General features: G+C 37.0%; 1 protein-coding gene across 4 annotated transcripts in view; it reads left to right on the top strand.

Annotated features, from left to right (window-relative positions):
• Positions 1-15835, top strand: part of golim4a (golgi integral membrane protein 4a) — a 32601-nt gene extending 16766 nt beyond the window's left edge. For 2 of the 4 annotated variants that reach the window (XM_053500505.1, XM_053500507.1), the window contains 13 exons: positions 1189-1242; positions 2419-2569; positions 4454-4536; positions 4755-4838; positions 5577-5696; positions 6890-7087; positions 7312-7631; positions 8013-8065; positions 10881-10945; positions 11078-11263; positions 12549-12617; positions 12723-12809; positions 13609-15835. In XM_053500505.1, the coding sequence (XP_053356480.1) occupies positions 1189-1242; positions 2419-2569; positions 4454-4536; positions 4755-4838; positions 5577-5696; positions 6890-7087; positions 7312-7631; positions 8013-8065; positions 10881-10945; positions 11078-11263; positions 12549-12617; positions 12723-12809; positions 13609-13737 (1599 nt within the window). In that variant the 3' untranslated portion in view covers positions 13738-15835. The remainder of the gene's footprint in view (positions 1-1188; positions 1243-2418; positions 2570-4453; positions 4537-4754; positions 4839-5576; positions 5697-6889; positions 7088-7311; positions 7632-8012; positions 8066-10880; positions 10946-11077; positions 11264-12548; positions 12618-12722; positions 12810-13608) is intronic. The other 2 variants (XM_053500508.1, XM_053500509.1) reach the window with 2 other exon arrangements.
• Positions 15836-21015: the final 5180 nt, after the last annotated feature.

The raw sequence follows: 21015 nt of genomic DNA on the forward strand, positions 1-21015 counted from the left end.
ATCACTGCCAGCAGGGCAGACGGTGAAAATCAGTGCCATGTCGGCCCTGCTGGCAGTAATTAATTTTTTCCCGAAACAAGGCACTTATTGTGGCATTGCCATGCAAAATAAACTGAAAACACATTATTATACTAATAAAAAAAAACAAATGTTCATCTGTCTTAATATAAAGACCTGCCTTAAATTAACCCCTCACTAATTTTTCAAATTAAATACGCATATGTACCATTTTCCCTTCGAAAAATGAACAGACAGTGCATCCTAAAGACATTCCCTAATATAAGGGACCTCTGTATTATTTGCTCTAAAATAATAGCATCAAAAGCTTTAATCCCTGTGTACAGCACACTCCCACACACACGTCTGTCACAGAGCTCTGTCAATTTATTTAGCTGCTCAAATATTTACCTTTCTTCTCTAGTGTTTTCTTACACTGTCCACCGCACTGTGATAGTGGTTGCTATAAAGTCTATACCTGATAGAAGGGGTAAATCAAGAGTAACTGTGAAAAGAATGTAAAAAATCTTTAAAATTTTAGCCTAAACTAAAAACTACAGCTTAAGGCTTGTTGAATGCATTACATGTGTGCAAGTCATAAATTTGAACAAAGTAAGAACATGGTTATTTTTTCATTTTGCTGAATGTTGATTAAAGAGGTGCCAAAAGAGGGTAATTCTCTATCAGGAAAAAAACTTGGAATTTAAAAAAGGAAGTAAGCTTGATATGTTTAACACTAACTCACCCACTCACTCGTTTATACTGCTTAATCCTGTATAGAGTCATATAGTAGATGGCCTCTAGGGCACGAGGCGGGGTACACCATGGATGGGGTGCCAATCCATCACAGGGCACATACACTCACACACTATTGGCTAATTCGGCAACGTCAATTTGCTTACTCTGTGTAATCTCCCGGAAACCGGAGCACCCAGAGGAAACCCATCAAGCACGGGGAAAAATATGCAAACTCCATGCATACATACCCGAGACAGGAATCGAACCCAGACCCTGGAGGTTATTGAAGGCGACAGTGCTAACCACTGAACCACCACGCTGCCTATGTTTAACCATTATTGCTCAATTCTTTATTACTGTTATAAAATACCATAAAGTACATTTGAAGAAAGTTCTTCTATAAACAGGTCCCAACTTTGAACTAAAGACAATGTTCTTGTTGTTCTACCACAGCAAGATGCCAACAGCAGGTTTAACTCGCTACACACGCAGCACCAAATGCTGAAGGTACGTGTTTTATCTATCTGTCTATCTGTCTGCATTCCATAGCATTTCCAGAAACCTTAAACATTCACCGACATTCTTTAATGACAGCCCACAAACACAATAAACCGCAAACGTAATACAAATCTGCAGATCTTAATGCAACAATACCACAAATGTAATAAATTTCATATTACAGTTATTACAATGTAGTAGAGCTGCAGATTATGTTAGCAGGTGTTACAAACAGCTTTATGTCAGAGTGTTGCAAAACACTTCCTCTAAGGACTCGCAGAATCAGAATTTTTGGCATCGCAGGAAATATAATCACAGCAACACATTTTTTAAAGTTCCTGAGTGAGCTGTTACTATTAGAAAGTATTATAATTGGGGATAGGAGTTTGGCTCATCAGTTTGATTAAATCGATCAATGATCGATTAATAGTGAGTTTAACAACACAGTACAATGCCTCTTCCACTTGTCTCTCAAATAAAACAATACGCCAAAATTCATTAATATGGCATCCAGAAGACATTACACATATTTTTATCAACTTATAATTATGATCGTCAAAGCAGAAGTACTTGTTATTGTAGGCCGATTAGTATTTACAGATTTTGTATATCATACTCATCATGTTAAGATTTGTCTATGGTGATGGTTTATTTGTATTTTTTTTCTGAAGTGAAAGTGTGTCCACATCTGGAAGTGGCCTATTTTTTTCCCAGGGAAAAAAAAAAAGTATAACAGAGACACATCTGCCGTTTAAACAACCGTAATGTGAGCATGCACAATTGTCTGCATTACACACATTTCTCCGATTTTATGTTTTTCCGCTACACAACATTTGCCGATGGGTACAGAAAAAAAAAAAGATTCAACATGCTGTGTTTTAGGACTTTTTAAGGATTAAAATCAATTGACATTTTTCACTTAAAATGTACAGGAAATCAACTATAATTGATGATGGTTACTATCTATAACGTATAATGTTACTAATTATAACATGTGCATGTAATTTGGCTTGTAGCCAGAACTAGCTCTGTCAGAGCTGCTGTTACAAGAAGATTTATTAACACTTTCTGACCAGTTAGAATCAAGAATTCAACTAAACCAAATCACAATATCCGCAATTATGGGTTTTTGTGTCTGTCCTATGTTGTGTGTGTTCATTTGCTCGTCTTTGTGCTTGCTTGCAGAATCAACATGAAGAGCTGAAGAAGCAGTTCTATACGCTGCAGGACCAGCATCACGCTCAGGGTGAAGAACACAATAAGGTTCTGGATGAACATCAGCAGAGATACGAACAATTACAGCAGACTAAAGATATTGAAATATCTAAACTCAAAGGTATTTGAGCTGCTTCCTCTCTCTCTCTCTCTTGCTCGCTCCCTCTCTCTCTCTCTCTCTCTCTCTCTCTCTCTCTCTTCCTCTCTTTCTCTCGCTTTTCTACTCTCAATGTTTTTTAATTTAATGTTTTTATGATGTTATTTTTTTTTTTATTAATAATGATTAAGATAATAATTTATTTTATGTAAGGAAATTGCTAAACAAAAGTCAATATTTACTGTACTATGAAGTCCTTGACTCTTCAAAACCTCCTGGATCCAGATGTTCATAGAGTCAAAAAGACATCTGCAGGTCATGAAGGTCATGTACAGAAGATGGTTTCTTGAACGCTATTGCCTTCTTTACCATTGTACAACAGTTTTCTTTTGAGTTTGGGTGTGGGGATGGCTGAATACCATTTCCACATTTTTAGTTAACACAACTGCAGCTACATACAGTAGGCCAGAACTAATTTAGTGCAATCACCTGTTTTGTGCACAGGTGATTTCATCTGTGGCCTTAATACTTTTGTCCACGGCCAAAAACGTCAATTAATTTCAGAAGCACATTTAAAAGAGAATATAAAAGCTTATATGCCACAGATAAAAAGAGATGGGTCTTTTTTTCAAGATTTAAATTCATCAGTAGTTGATCTTAGTCTAAAACATACGATATTCTAAAGTTTAAGGGCAGCAATCGAGAAGGCACCTTTGTTCACCCTTGTGCTTTAATCATGACCAGAGGACAGTTAGAAGTAATCTATCAGTAGATCAAAGTGCCCTGTCTGAAAAGTAAGGATTAGTCATGCTGCTGATGTACTCTGGAGCCAGACCAATCAATTATACTTGACTGGAAGCCGAGGGGAAGCCAGACTCCTTGGATGAATGACCCAAGTTGAGGTTATGGATTTTCTGTGATCCCAAACACAGACCCCCAGACCTCACAGACATTTCTTTTAATTAATGTGGTTCATAACTCCATTTTACTAAATATTTCAGAATGTTTTAATGTTTGGTTTTTACTCTTTTTTTCCCACTGAGTCGGAATCTTGATATTGAAAAAACAGTTAATGGACAGACCTATCGTAGAAGGACAGAGCTATTGTGCAGCATTTTGCGATGGTTAAAAAAAGATATTGAGATAGCTGTTAATTTAAACGTCGTATGTTTCACTTCCAGTAGGATTTTGAAATTGTAGCATACAAAAAGGCTCTTCATATTTAAAACACTGTTCAGAATGGTAATTTGTTAAATAGATTAATAAGACAAAAAGGGACTATCTTGACTTTCTCATAACTTCACATGGTATCACAACCCTACATTTGAAAACCCAAGCATTAAGCACCTTGCACCTACAGTACTACTTGGATGTGCGATGAGGTTGACTTTTGTTTTTGCACTTTGCTTTAAAAGGCTATCCGCTACCTGCAAAGATAATTAGATGAGCTGTAGGTTAAGAAGATAACATTAATTCTTTACCCAAAATGCACTCAGATCAATCACTGCTATTTGTTTTCACCCAAATGTGGATGGGTTCTCTATTCAGTCTGGTTCCTCTCAAGGTTTCTTCCTACTGCCACCTTTTCCTACTGCAGTTTTTCCTTGCCACTGTCGCCGTCGTCCTCAGCTTGCTCATTAGGGACAATCTTATTATTTTGATTCATTCACGTTCACATTTCATACAAACCTAAATAATTCTTTTGATTGTGTAGAGCTGCTTTGCGACAGTGTCAATTGATAAGCCCTATACATATCAAATTGAATGAATATACAGTATTGTGTGTCTGCAAGATTTTATGCAGCTCTGTCTACCTCTTTATGTATTTGTTGTATACAGAGAACCAGATAAAAGGATGTAAGCCTAAGTTTTAGTTTTATGTGTACTGTTGAAATATCGTTCTTGTAGAAAGTACATATAATCTACGGGAGGAGAACCGGCAGCTGAGGAAGGCTCATCAGGAGATGCATGTGCAGCTTCAGGATACGAGGGTAAGGCCTTGAGGCAGTGTGGGTAATGTAGTTTGTGAATTATTTGCATCATTTGCAAAATGTTACATGCAAATGTCTAATTTCATTCTGTTTACTTACAAATTGTCATCATTGCATGATCTCTGTGTTGCATTAAGTTACATAAATAATGTCTAATGTCTGTATGTTGCGACTGTAATGGCCTGAGACTGGCTGACTTGTGCTGATCCTCTCTTTAGCAACAGCACAAGGACTTAAAAGCAGCCCATGATGAGCTTGCATTGACCTTGGAAGACCACAAGAGTGCGCTAGCTTTGGCTCAGGTGTGTGTGTGTGTGTGCGTGTGTATGTTCACTACAAAAAGAGACACTGCACTACTCTTCTAATCTGGTAATCCCGCTAATGAAATATTCTGGCACTTAAAACACAGCTTTAATACTTACCCTTTTCTCTCTCACCTATATTTATTCTTTCTTCAGTTTAGAATAACATTATGAACTTGGGTGGAATACAGTATTGATTTTGGCAATAATAATAAGAACAAAAGCAAACTAATAATTGTAGGAATCCAGCAATAATAGCAAAAACAATATTGAGTGAGTTCAGATAAATTCGGGATAGTTATCACCTACTGTTCCTTCAGCGTTGCCATTGCTCTGTGTTTCTTTTTCTTCTGCTTGCGGGCATCATCAAAAGTTAACTTCTGAAAGCTTGAAAGATTTATGGGTAGCTGTCATGTATTTCTGTTGAGAATACTTTTTTTACTGGTCTTTTTCTGTTTTTTTTTTCTGTTTCTGATTCTCAAATAACCTTTTTCTACAAATAGAGATTGTTCTTATACATTTTTCTCTCTTAATTAAAAGTTCATTGTGCTGTTGTGCCGCTAACCTGTCTCCACCATCACCAAACTTATAACAATGGTTCATTCATTACGACTCTATTAAACAGTCTGTCAATAAGTGTTACCGACTATAGAATAAAAAGCATTTAAAATTGAATAACTCAAGCTGTAGGTGTATTGGTGTTTATTATGTGGATTGTGGATTTTTTGTGGGTTGTAGGTCCAAGTAGATGAGTATAAGCAGCTGAAGGAGACTCTGAATAAAAAGCTGAAGCAACCTGAAGAACCTCAACATGTAGTGACTCAAAACAAAGAACGAGATGAGCACCGGCATAGACAGGTAACACACTCGCACACTGAAGTACAATGAGCATATTCTTCAACAACCAATAACACACACACACAAATTCACCAGGGCACCACAATAAAATCCCAATGTTCTCCAACAAAGACCAAATAAAACCAAACATCCTCAGTGAAACATCAACACATTCCAACAAGCACTTGTGTAAAAACCAAGCACTTTTCAAAACCTTAGTTTACAACCTAGCACATTTTTACAAAAAGCTTACTTCAGTCTCCAACACAAAAGCCAACACTCGCTTACATTCCCCAATATAAACCCAACACATTCCAATAAACGGCAGTATAAACCAAACATGTCCCAACAAACACCAGTAAAAACCCAACACTTTCTAATTCAAAAACCCTAAGCTAACACTTTTCAATAAAAAACTTAACGCAATCCAACCAACACCAGGAAAACCCAACAACAACCAACAAAAATTCTAAACTTTTCAACAAATTTCAAAAAAACTCACTCCAACATAAATCAGTAAAAAACATAAAGTGCATCTTTACACATCTCTAACAAAGACCTCAGCATCAAACTGGAATAAGAGCTTATTCACTAAATAAATGCCAAAAAAAAATCCAATATTTTTTAATAAACACCATTATATACCCAACACTTTCCAAAAAATAACAATGAAAATACAATACAATTAAAATAAATTGTAATCTAACACGGACAAAACAGACATATTCAACCCTAATAAGCCAAGTGTTTCTAACAAACCCCAAGAAAACCCTAACATTTTTCAATAACCACCATTAAAAACCAAACACTTTCCAACAAACACCAGTTAATACATTCTTTAGCAAACTGTTAATAGCTAGCTGTTTCCAACAAATATCAGTAAAAAGCCAACGTGCCAAGAAACATCAATAAAAACCCAACACTTCTAAATAAATCTCAGTAAAGTACTAGTTTAAGTCTCCAACAACAAGACCAAAACTCTTCTGTACCTATAAATCTTATAAATTTTTCAACAAACATTAGCAGAAATACTTTTTATGTTCTATGCTTTTGAATATTGAATATTGCTGTTATATTAAGTGTTATTATATTAAATTAAATCCATTTATATTAATAGTTATAGCAGATTTCAGAATATGACCTTTTGGTGATGTCTAACCATTGATCCTCTGCATATTTCGAAATGTTCCATTTTCCTTATCATCATGGACCAGCAGGGGCAGAAAATCGAAGAGAGAAGTGTAGAAGAAGAACAGGAAGAAGAGAGGAGACATGAAGGCATGGATCAGCCTCAAACAACAGAACAGCATGAACAGCTTCATCATGAAGAAGAAGAAGAAGAAGAGAAAGAGAAAGAACAAAATCTGCCTGATGAAAATGCATTAGAGAGAGAGAGTCACATTTCCCAGCCGGTCAGCTGATTTTGGTTTCTGTCTCGTTATCTGTCCATTTGTTAGTTGCATCGAGACAAATCCTGAGCAGGGAATTGGGTTTCAGGGTTCTCTTTCCTTTAGGGTTCTTTCATCTTTTTCTGCATTAAACTTATTGTTACTGGGCAGTAGGACAGCAGGGTGAAGATGATTGTTGTAATAATGATAATGATGATGATGATGATGATATCTCTGTGTGTTTCCAGGTGAGTGCTACTCAAGGAAACCACATCAAATCTGCCTATGAGCAGCAGCAGGAAGAGCAACGGCGTTTAGCTGCTCGGCTGGAGGAGGAACAGCGGCAGCTGCTTCAGAGACAGGAAGAACTGCAAAGAGAAAGGGAGGAGAGAGAACGGAGCGAGAGAGAGAGGGAGGAGAAAGAACGGCTGGAAAAGGAAAGGGAGGAAAGAGAAAGGCTGGAGCGGGAGAGGGAGGAAAGTGAACGGATAGAAAGAGAGAAGGAGGAGAGAAGACAGAGAGAAGAGCAGCAGCACCATGAACAGCAGCTCCAGGAGGAACTGCTCAGGTTCTGCACACTTCACATGAATACTGGGAATACATCAATATCAATACTTATGCATAAATAATACCCATAAATCTAATAGTATGAAAGTACCAAAGTGAGGAAGTGTAGTATCTTCTTACCGTGAAACATTTTATTTAATAAAGAGTGAAAAACCTTAGTGCACATAGCAGTATCACAAGAATGGCCTTTAAAATTAGGTTTGAACTCTGTATTAAATATAGTGAGAAGCCCTGTGAAGGTTTAGTATTCCATTTAGAGTGTATTCTGCCAAGTGTTTCTGGGATAGGCTACAGATCCACTATGACCATACCATGACACAGCAGTTGCTGATGATAAAAAAGTAAATTGGTAACAAATTATTGTATTATTTGTCTCATTTAGGAAAAAATCAGTGTCTGCAAATCTGAAGCCTGGCGCTATCCACCATGATGAAGGTAAGTGATGTTGGTGTACACTACATTCAGTAGTGATGGAAAGTTTGAATCATTTTAGTGACTCGGTTCTTTGAATCTCGTTCATCAAAATTAACAAAACCTTTTTTGAGTTATTTAGTGCATTTCGTTCTTTTGATAAGAAATAAAATAAAATGTTGCATTTTCAATAAAAAGACCCCCAATAAGTACATACACAAATTTTGGCTATAGTTCTAGTAATGAAAATATTACAATGCAGCTAAGGGCATATTATAATAAACAGAATGAGCAGCTTACCTCTCATATCTTCCAGTCTGAGTTGTTTGTTCTTTTGAATCTATTGCACCGCATAGCGTCTATGGGAGTCACGTGAAAAAAAAAAACGAACGACGCTGAGTAGAAGAGTCATTAATAAAGAATCGCTCAATTCTGTTTCCTGTACATAACCTACGGGGTTTTGCGATGATGCACCCAGTAGAAAATGAACGAATCACTCTCCGAGACTACTCGTTCTTCCACATCATGTTAAAGATTCGTTCAAAAAGAACGAATCGTTCATGAACGACCCATCACTAGTTTTCAAAACCTTTCAGGGTTTCCATGTTTCATTTACATAAATATTCAGACCCATCTCTTAGTCCTTGTTTAAGACCCATTTGGCAGCATTGACAGCCTTAAGTAGTCTTGTAAAAGGTGCTAAATGTTTGGCACACTTGTCTTTTGGAAGTTCCGTTTATTCATCTAAGGAGAATTATTCAAGATTTACTAGGTTGGATGAGCAGTGTGGGTACACAGCCATTTTCTGGTTTCGACAGAGATGCTCTGTTGCATTCAGGTCGAGACTCTGGGTTACCCCAGGACTTTCACAGAGTTGTTCTGAAGCCACTCCTGTGCTTTCTCAGTGGTAGGCTTTTGGTTGTTGTTTTGTTGAACTATAAACTGTTGCCACCACTGTGTTTGACAGTAACAATGGTTTTAATAAGGTGACGCACAGTGCTGGATTTCCTTCACAAATGGCTTGTCATCAGATAACTCGATTTTGCCTCACATGGGATGAGGGTCCTTCTGGTGCTTTTCGGCAAACTCCCAGCAGGCTGTCATGTAACTTTTAGTGGGGAATGGTTTCTGTCTGGCTGCTTTGCCATAGAGGCCTGATTGGTGGAGTGCTGCACTGATGGTCCTTCTGTAAGGCTGTCCCATTTTCAACAGAGAACTCAGGATCTCATTTATAATGACCCTTAGATTCTCGGTTATCTCTCTGACCACAACCCTTTATCCCTGATAACACAGTCTGGTTGGGCGGCCAGACTGTTATTTGTTTTAAATCTCTTCCATTTGAGAATGATGGAGGCCATCGTACTCTTGGGTGCTTTCAGTGCTGCAGAATTTTTCTTGTAATCTTCTCCAGATTATTCTATGTTTTGACACAGTCATGTCTCGTTGGTTAGAGATTATTCTCTTGACCACATGGCTTTGTTTTCACTCTCTGACATACACCATTTATGGGGACACCTTATATAGACCTTATATAAGTGGGCCACTGATAGGTGTAGGATACATTAGGAGCATTAGGGGGAAATGTAAATGGCTTGTTTATGCCTCAGATTATACAAAAGAAACGTTTTTACAAGTTTTATGCAAATCCAGACTGGAGACCCATGCGAATGTCAAAAATTTAAAATGACTAAAAAGTGAATATTGTATAATAAGTGCCCTTTAATATAGGGACAATCCTCACTGATTACCTCCATAGAGATTCAATTGTTTTCCTGTCTAATACTCTTAACTCATACATTTCATCCTTAATCCAGGGTTAGGCTACAACTCACTTAAAAGTAGGTTGTATTTATCAACACCCTTGATCTAGACTTACCAGAGCGACCTCCAAGTCAAAGCAGGTCAAGACAAGTAGGCTTTAATTGTCATTTCAACCGTATACAGTTCAGTAGACAGTGGAAACTAAACAACCTCCTGGACCAAGGTGCTACATAGCTACATTAACAACACAAATTAACAAAACTAACTAGCTAACTTAGGCTCAGTGGTAGGTTTCTTGCCTGTCATGCGGATGGCCCAGGTTCGAATCCCACCTAATGCTCAAACCCCAGCCACTGGATGCTGGTGTAAAAACCTGTGCTTGTGGTCTGCTGTGATGTGTACCGGGTGGGCCGCTGTGGCGACCCTTGCTGGGAGCAGGCAAAAGACCACCAACAACATCTAAGTAGTATACAAAAGACAGCAAAAAAAATTAAGGTGCAAACAAGATTGACAACTCGACAACAGCATGTCACAATGCAATACTCATTGCAAGGGACATGACTGCACTGATAAACCCTTACGCTGTGTGATCCCCCACTGTTATAACCACCTTGAACTGCTATCTCTGCTGCCACAACTGTTTCTGTTTTTTGCGAAGCAGTGTGGCATACCAGCACAGTGATGTGATTTATTGTGTCTTTGTGTGTATTTATTGATCAATTGATTAATGGTTCAGTGCCTGTCCTTTTCTTTTACTGTGACTACGTTTTTGTTTTTAAACATCAGCATGATACATACTCTCAAAGAAAAAGATTTAATGGAAAAGCCACTATCGTCAAACCTAGACCATAAATAAATAAAATAAAATAAAAATTAATCTAAAAAAAGAATTCTTTTAAGACTATGTGCCATTCTGTGGTATTTAGTTCCTTATCTCGCAAGCAGAAATGCACAGATCATGGGGTCCTGAATTGAGAAAGTTTTACAGTTTTCTATTAAGACTGAACCTGAAAGTATATTTCCAGTATGTAAAATGGCAGTAAATGTGGTAATAATTGTCTTTCCCTTCTATTGAAAGAGAATAATGCCAACCATGAGGAAGTGCAAGATCAAGAGGAAGACAAGCAAGTGCATCATGAAGAGGTAGGCGTGTCTATTAAACACACAAATAATGAGCACAAATGAATGGTTGCTCACATAGCTGTAAACTCTTGTAAAGTTGAAAGCATGCACAGCACAGTGTAGTGTGTTCTCATATGCGCGTTATAAACTTAGCAAACCATGGAGGCGGACATCGATCCAGCAGACGATCCCAACAATCAAGGAGAGGATGAGTTCGAGGAAGCTGAGCAGCAGGTCCACGAGGAAGAGGAGGATGAAGAGCCGGTGGCACCTGGACATGCTAATCCGCACTTAATGAAAGAGAATCAGCAGCAAGCTCATGCTGATGAACAGCTGGTGGTGAGTGAAATGCATTTTATCAGATCATGATCTAATCTGATAGTTATGACTTGTACGTATTTCCTCACACTTCTGTAACCTCATTTCTGTAATTGTTTGATTCTGTAAAGCTGCTTTGAGACAGCAGTAAATTTTTTTTTTTTTTACAGTAAATAAAACTGAATTTTATTGGATTGACCAGGGTGTTTCAGGGAAGTCTGATTCGTTTATTTCAGTGTCAGTCAATTCATCAGAAATGCAGGTTGTAAAAATTTGAAAATGGCTGGAAAATGCTTGATAAGGTCCCAAACATAACCTTCCTCTAAAAAAAATGCACTTCCTCAAGGGAGCATTCAAAGGGAAGTCCTTTTGAAGTTAAAATAGTACAGAACTTCAATAATATTTCAGCTGGAACATTAACAGAAACGTTTTTGAAGATCTTTAAGACTTATGCAAACCAGTTTAAAGAAAAAAACAAAAACACAAGGGTGAGTCAAAAATTATCCGCACTTATTTTTATCAACTTTTGGAACAGTCAAATGCATCATTTTTCAAAATAATCTTCTTGCTTTTCAATATACTTTGTTCACAATCTTTTGGATTACCTCATTAAAAATCTCTTAAATGAGCCATGAATTTACGGAGTCTTTACTTCTTCATCAAAAGTGAATCTTCGTCCTCATTGGGCATTCAGGGGACCAAACAGGTGAGAGTCCGATAGATCAGGACTATAGGCAGGATGCTGTCTCTGGATAGCCCCTTGCGTTTGATCCGAAGTTTAGGCTTCATCTCTTTAATAAGCATGTCACTATAATGAGCACTTTAAAATTTTTCTTGATAATGTTTCACCACGGGCCCTTGGGAATCCAAAAAAATCTATTTTCTAGCTAATGGTTGACTTTTGTTCGCAGATATCCAAGCACTTTTGTTTTTCTCTTCCATGAGTTGTTTCGGCACCAGGTTTTGTTTGCACAGCAGTTACAAATGAAGTGATGTAACACATTTGCACCTGCACAGCAGTGACCAGGCTTTAATACTGTATAACCAGAGTGCGGATCATTTTTAACTCTTTTTAGATAGTAAAGCAAGTTAGTACTTTATTATTCTATTTAAACCATTATTAGCATCATAGCTATCATCTGCAAAATCAGAAAGCTCAGATATAAGGGTGATTGAATTCGATCTGAATGTCCATGAGACCACACGTTATAAAGCAGTACGGTTTGTTACCCAGACATGGAGATGAATTAAAATTCGCAGGTTAAACGAAAATGATTCAACTAAGTTTAAGTGTATGTTTTTACAGATGGCAGGAAACCCAGACCAGCAGGAAGACAATTTGGACGAGCAATATCAAGAAGATGGAGAAGAGGAGGTCTCTTTCTCTCTTTTTCTTTCTCTCTATCTCTTTCTCTTACACACATACACACCTAATAAGAGATCTTGAAATTCAAGCTTTTCTTTTTTTCTGTCCTCTCAGGCTCAGGAAGATCTGGCTGTGGAGAAAAAACAGGGAGGAAGAGGAGAGGAAGAGGCAGATCCTTATACAGAGGAGAATGGAGAACAGGTACAGTGTGTCACTAGCTTTGTTTTGGAAGGTTAAACATATTCTATACCTCCATGAATCATTTATCATTTCTTTTGGGATATCTTTAAAAGAATAAAAAATAACTTGTATTACTCTGTAATTCGTTTATAGGATTTGAATGGTATCGTTAGTGCATGATTGTCTTTGTGTGTGTGAGAGAAAGAGAGAGAGAGAGATACATGAAAGCTATTAGTGTAACTGTAGACACAAGAGGCTGAAACGGAGATTACTTTTTTCTTTGAGGTGTCTGCTTACTGCTCCCTCACTCCAGTGTTCTCCTCCCCGTCTTTACTTTTCTAAAGTTGTACCTGTTTTTGTTTTTTATATGAGGGGTGTTCAAGTCAAACCAGGACTGCTGGTTATGCAGAATAGCAGAACACAGTTACGAGAGTACTACTGTACCTTTTTTCTCTATATAATCCCTTGATGCATAAAAAAAAAATTCCCATTGACATGCGAAGGGACAAACCGAACTGACCGCCGGCTAAGTTGGGCGTACGTCCGGGAGACGTTCACCTTAAGAACTCACCACCAGAACAAATTAAATCCGAATGCTGAGGTTCCGCTTCATTAGATACCTTAAGAGGAATTCACACTTTTGTGACTTTCGGACATGATTTGTCATGTTTTATTTGTAACATCATAAAATCTTGCAGTTATCAGGAATGTGTATCTTTAATATATGTGTACAATTTACATACTGTATATGAAGATTTACTCAACAAGGAAATTCTCCTGTATAACACATTTAAATGTTTTTTGGCTTACGTGTGAGTAGGATGACGCTAGAGAGCAGGAGGACGCAGGGCCTGAGAAACAGCCTGCCAGAAGACCTAATGAAGACGAGAACTACGAGGAGGAAGAGGAGGAGCCAGAGGAAGAGGCCAATCACAGGGCAGAGATGTGAGCCGTATCCTTGTGTACTTTTATTTGTGTACCAGGATTAAACTGTTTGAAGCGGCGATTCCACTGGAACGATCGCCTTCTTTCGCGGTGGGACACCCTCGAGCTTGACAAACTAGACTGATCAAAATCTGCTGATCTGGTTAAATATATTTCTGTTCACTGTGCCTTTTTTTTTTTTGCTAATTTGTAAATGGAAAAAGCTGAAATTGTTCTGTTTTTAAACAGAAATTAAAATTTTTTAGAACAACGCTGTAGACAGAGACTTTATGATCAGAGTGCCATTTTTAAAATATCAAATATTTATATGCTTATATACTGTATGTAACATGTCTTGTAATTTTTTAAACCTTGTTATATGGCTGGATGTCTCTGAAAATGGACCGTTTATCTTTATAAGAGTATTGTTAGTGTCACTACATGAATGTTTTGTAATTGTTGGCAGGTGGACGTGGCTCATGATATTTTTTTATTTTGTTTTATCTTTATAAGTATTGAATAATTTTTTGGGGGGGATAATTTTATATACATGAAGAAAATATTCAGAGCTCCTAGAACCTAGTGTAGAGCCACTTGGATTGAAGATATTTGAAATAGAAATTTGAATGTTGTATTTCTCATGGACTTTTGGACTTTTGGACTTTTTTTCTTATAATTTCAGATAGTGTTGTATGTTGGATTTGGATTATACTGAACATTTACTGCAGTTACTGTGCAAATAGCGCTGTCAAGTCCCAGGACAACAAATGAAAAGGCTCAACTTCATTATGTGTTCGTTACATACTGTAGACTCTCAGGCCTTAATTTACTAAAACGTCCCAAATAATGCATGTGTGCTTTGTTTATAAGGTAATAATTATTTATGCACAATTCATTCTTAATATGAAATCTCAATACATACCTGTTCAATTACTGAATAAAAAAAAAAGGCTAAAACGTAATAAATGTAATGTAAGCATAGTTTTGAATTTATGTTAAGTTTGCCAATAATTAAAATATTTCTTCTGTTTCTTTTTAAAATCAATCAAACATCTTTTTAATTAGATAATTTGTCCAAATATTTGAGGTTGAGATAGATAAATATGTTTGCACACAAAATGTGTCGCAATATGTGTCAAAATAATCGCAATGTGATTTTTTAAAAATATTAAATTCATTATATATTTTTTTATAAAATCATGCGGCGCAAGTTTAAATAGAAAATCTTCTCACACTCTCCATTTAAACCCGGTTGCCATATTAGGTGTGAGTGTGTAGTAAAGATGTGATAGGAAATAATATTTAGTCATTAGAAACTTAATAAATTGGATTTTTGCTGTTTATAATGCTTGGGTACAGTTAATCTGAGCTTCATAAGCAACTTACAGGTTTACTATTTTTGTTTTAGTAAATCAGGGCCTGAGTGTTTCTGTTAAATAATACAATGCCTGGGCAAAAAAGTTACTGTCTTGAGCCGGGTCAAATTATTGACAGGTTTCAAGCAACAACAATGAAAAAAACTAAGTAGATTAGGAATTACTTGAATTTGGGGTTAAGAACTGTCCAGCACATTATTAAAACCTGGAAGGATAATGTTGCGACATCAAACAAAGAAGAGATGCCCTATCATTCGGAGATCATGAGTTCGATCCCCGGGTGATGCTGTAACCTCCCGCAGCTGGAGGCCTAGAGACAACTGATTGGCCGAGCTCTCTAAGAGGGGAGGGAAGAGAGGTACTTGGTGCTCCCTCATTAATAACGGCTCTACAGTCAATCAGGGGCACCTGTGCAAGCGAAAGGAGCAGATAGGGCTGTCCTTCAACGATGCGTGAGCGAGCAGTTCGAAAAAATGTGGTCGGCTGGCGTGAATGGTAGTAGTAGCTTAATGTGGGAGCCCCCCCAAAAAAACAAAAAAGAAAGAAATGTGGTCAGAAAAAAAATAAGTCATGAATGGTGATAGTTTAAACGCCAGGTGAAGTCACATCGTAAAAAATCGACAGTAGAAATGACAGGCTTGTTTAATAGTTAACGTAAGAGCATTTCTACACTCTTACTCTAATGGGTAGGGAAAGGCAATAAAATGATTAGAGAGTATAAAGACTGGACTTTGGAGCAGTGGAAAAGGTCATGGTTCCTGATGATTCCAGATTCTTGATAGGCACAGGCATGACTCATTCTGAGAGAATGAGGAATTGTTTTCACATGACTTGGCCACAATATTTGGTGCTGTAATCAAATCTAGAGGCTGCCAAATGAAATATTACAGCCTTTTTTTTTGGCCAGGTCATCTAGCCTTATTTCTATTATCACTTAAGGTGATGTTTAAATATACTGTATGTACTGAGAAAAATATATTCCACCACAGCTGTTGATGTTTTTTCACTGCTAAAGCGCAGGCCTGTGATGGATTTATGTCCTGTCCAGGCTGTATTCCTGCCTCGCTCTCAGTCTTCTCAGTTTTCTCAGTACAGGCTTTATGTCTGGAGTGTTACTGTAGATGAATGAATAAGAGACTGTACAGTACGCTTTCATTGTTGTTAGCCTTGCAAACTTTACACAGCAAACATATCTTGGCTAAAGGAATGTTTACATTGAATTTTTAATTCTTTCTTTGATTTAACGCAAAAGTTTTGCTCCGGTTAAATTACACCAACGACAGGAGCACAACAAAAATGTATGCGCAATATTACAGGATAATTTGAATATTAAGAAATGCATCACTAGGGAAGTATTCCCTAGTCAGAGTGACAGTTCTGTAGTGCTCCTTTAAATAAGTCCAAAATAAGAAGCATTTTCTACATGCTGCTTTCTGGATGTGCATAAATTCTGCACAGTGTATCACAGTGTTGCACGTGTTAGATACGATTTTGATCACATGGGAAGATAATCACAGTTTTGTAATAGATAACATAACACTTAAGGTACGTGCGAGATAACTGTGCACAGATATTTAAACCTTATTCTGAAACTACGCTGCCTAATCTCATAATAACTACTCTGATTATTTTTATTTTTTTTGGTGTTAAGTTACTGCTTTGTTAAGATGTTCTTTATTTGGGCTCCACTACCAATTATTGTATTTATTTTGTCAAGTATAATTGTTTCTGTTTTATGAAGAAATGTCCCCCCTTGCTGACAAAAAGGATTTTTTCCCCATGAATCCACCACATTTGTTATACTGATATTGCAAGAACAATCTTTTAGGTGAAGGCTAATGTATTTAATACACTGTATTAAAATAAGACACTTTATCTGAAGAAAAAGTGTACTCATTTCTTTCCGAAGGCTAGAGGTGAAGGTGGCAAGGAAAAACTCAAGGAAGAACTCTTCAAAAGAAACCAGAACAGTTCCGGTTCCTTAAAACTCCTTTCGTATAGATCCGAATGATCGACTGTCATCAGTGTTAACTGAATTAAAGGAATTACTTGATCAGTCATGAATAGTTTATGGCCACAAGACACAAATGTACTGTATGATGTTCACACATTGGCAATAAAATAAAGGACCTGATTATATTCTGTACCTGCATACTTACAAAGGAATGACAAATTAAAGGAAAAGCCAGTGGTGCTGATGTGCTGTCGGAGGTTTGTTTTTGCTGGCATAGTTTAGGTTCCATTTGGCACCTTTAATGGAAAATGCCTCTACAATTCATTCCAGATAGATTCTGATTATTTAACTCCATTTTAATGCTGCCCCTACTACAAGGTCACAACTCTAGCAAAACCAAAGAAAACGCCCAGTCATAACTCAAAAGGGTCTGATGTCAAGTGACCATCGAATACACTTGGCTGCATTATCAATAAAGGAAGTAGCACTTCTTACATTTAAAATAAATAATGCTTTATGAACAAAGATTTGTTTTAGCTCAATCAATAAACAGACATATGGTTACATCTACTGAGCTCAAACAGTCTGGCTCCATTCGCAAGGAATTCTTCAATATATTTCTTTTTCATTTTGTTCACGATATGGCTTCAAAACTAACAAAAGAAAATGGCATAGATTTCGGCTTAACACCACCTGACCTTTGTCTTTGGGATCACCGGAAGTCAGTAGTGGCCTGGAGTTGGCCCAGAACAATCTCTGCATGTAACATTAAAAAATGTTCAGTGTTATTGTATTCAGCATATACACAAGTCTGTTAATTTCTGCATTTGTTACAGTGTATATTAATATTTAGCTGGTACAGTATATGCCTGGGTGGCACGGTGGTGTAGTGGTAAGCACTGTTAGCTTGCACCTCCAAGGATTGGGTTCGATTCCTGGCCAGGCTCGATTCCCGTCTCTGTGTGCATGGAGTTTGCATGTTCTCTCTGTGCTTGGTGGGTTTCCTCCGGGTACTCTGGTTTCCTCCCAAGATTCAAAGAACTTTATTAATCCCAAAGGGAAATTGCTTTGTCTAGGTCATACAGTTGCACTTATTTAAAAAAACGAGACAAGGAAAAAATTTAATTAAAGAAATAAAATTAAAACAAAAATACAATAAATAGAGGTAAAAATAGAATTAAATATAGCACACAGTTACCTGCAACTTAGGCTAATTGGTGTCCTCAAATTGACTGTAGTGTGTGAGTGTGTGTATGTGTGTGTGCCCTGCACACATGCCACCCTGTCCAAGGTGTACCCCGCCTCGTGCCCTAAGCCTCCTGGGATAGGCTCCAGGTCCCAGTGACCCTGAATACAGGATAAAGCGGTCTAGACGATGAGTGAGTGAGTGTATTCTTGGTTATCTTTTCAAATACCAACTGGGGAGGGCTTGGGCTAACATTTACTTCCATCTTTTGCTGAACTTCCAAACACCTCTGCTGATTTAATACTAAATAAATGAAAAAACATGTTCATCACCTTGACCTTTTTTTTGTGTGTGAAGAGAAAATAGAAGTGTGTGGACGTGGAGGTGTATATCCTTCCTCCCAGCGTCTTCGGTGTCCTAAATTGTCCCGAGTCCTCGGCTTGTGTTTCAGTGGAACTGATATCGATACGGAATTTTCTCTAAAGTGCGTCTGAATTAATGAAGCGTCGTTGAAAGGATGAGCTGCTGTCATGAAAGGCACACTGCTCAATTGTGTGGAGTGGTTTAAACACTTTTAAACAGCAAGGATAATGTTTTGAGCTTCTTTCTGGGAGGTCTAGCATTTAAAATATTTAAAAATCCTTCATATTCTTATAATAATAATAATAATAAAATAATATATATATATATATATATATATATATATGTATATATATATTTCTTTATTGATTCAAATGTACATTCTGGGTCATGGTTTATGTCCCCCATAGATGGTAATGGAGAACTTCATTGAACACAAACACAGACTGGATAAACCCTTGATCGCATCGCCAATAGATTTTCCATAGGGTGGTTTTGAGGCTTAAATGTTGAAGCTCTGTTGGATGTCATCTTTGCAGGATCTGACTTTGCCTAAACCGCAGTTTTTTACTTTAAGGGTGGAACGAACAGAGATCAGAGATCAGTTGGAACATGGCAAATTGCCTTCGTTTCCACAAGCTAGCTAGCTTAGCTTTATAGTAGCTAAAATGCGAATTTGGCTAACATTAACTAATATGCTTACATTACTTTGCATTTGATTGAACTGTCATCCACACCCTACACTTCATCCTGTGTCAACTCTTATATTTCCTGGACAGTGTTCAGTTGAACTACGATTCCAGTTAGCTGGTTAGCTAAAGTGATGCCTAGCAGATAGCTAGTGGTTTGACACCTGTGTTGCATGAAAATTCACCCTGGTACAGTTGCCATGAGTGGAAAGTCCAGCTATGGACATGAAAAAAAAGGTGGAGGTGTAACGGATTGAGTTTTAAAGAAAGAACTACACATTTTGGCACGTTTGAAATGGCCTAATTTTTTCAGAGCCAGAGGTTACCCTTTGGACACCACATAAAACAAGATGTTTAAAAAAAAAAAAATACAGCACTGAACCCCACCAAGCATCACAAGCACCATGCACACACACAAAAAAAAAACACCAATACACACTTTAAAATGTGAGGGTGGACCATTGTTGTGTGCTGTTTTAATTATTATTATTTTTTTTTTTTGCTGTGGAGGTCAGAGATCAGATCTTTCTCTTTAGGATGCTTTTCTAATGTTCTCTGGTTTTCTGCTCTTATCCCATCAGAGATTCTCATTAACAAAATATTTTCTGAATGAATTGTTTGGTTTCTATGGAATCATAATTGTAATTACTGTACTAGCAGATAAACTGGTTAGATCTTGAAATGGATTGAACCAAAAGGTTGAAGGTCACATCAAGTTAAAACGTCTTTTTTCCTGTTTCATGCATATGCATAAGTGGAACTATTGTGCAAAATTCACTTAGCCACTTTGATGTGTCTCCGGTTAATCTGTAAATTTTTTCATTTTTGTATTGGCCAGGGTGTAAACAATCCTATTAGATTTTTCCCCTGTTGTGACCTCATATAAAACCGTACAGTGTTGCTTAATTGTTGTTTCCTGGTGGGGCTTGGCCTCAGCAGTAGCTCATTTATATAGACACTGAAAGGGCACATTTGAAGGAAAATTGTTATAAAGGGAGTTTAAGTATGAAAACATTATTGCATTATTTAAAGTGTATTTCAGTTGAAGCACTAACAAACACTTTGGAAAAGCTCTGAGACCTTAACATGTGAACGTTAAAAAAATAGAAAATTAATTTATATACATTTCTGGCATACAAATAATAATAATAAATTATAATAATAGTAATAATACAAATATTTTTTATGTCATACTGTGCAAAATTCTTAAGGCGATTCTTCATATTTTATTTAAAAAAAGCCAGCCTTTAGGTATTTTTAATGTAGTCTTAGGAATCGTTTTGCAGCCTTACTGAATTACTTTATTTGCTCAGTCCCTGTACCTGACCAGTCACCAAACTATTTTTTTAGAGAAAAATGAGGTTGCTGCACAAGATATGCAGAAACGCAGAAAACAAATTTGTTAAAAAAATTAGTTTTATGTTTTTTATCTAGAAATTTCCACGTCTAAAGTTCTTTTTTTATGCAAGGTTAGATAGCATAGGATCATTATTAAGTAAAATGCAACAAAATGAAAACTGACCAACTGGTGTAAAATTATCAGCATTGACTGGGACACAGGGCTCTGATGTGGATATTATGACTGTAATGTTAAACAGATTTATAGAATGGCTTATTAAATTTAAATACTTGTGGTTGAACTGTTTTCAAGCCAAAATCTATCAGAACATTATGCTCACATGATTTGCTTGTTGTCTCTTGTTGACTAACACATGATACTGACGGGATGCAGACAATA

This window comes from Clarias gariepinus, chromosome 7 (genome assembly GCF_024256425.1).
Source record: "Clarias gariepinus isolate MV-2021 ecotype Netherlands chromosome 7, CGAR_prim_01v2, whole genome shotgun sequence".
Classification (NCBI taxonomy): domain Eukaryota; kingdom Metazoa; phylum Chordata; class Actinopteri; order Siluriformes; family Clariidae; genus Clarias; species Clarias gariepinus.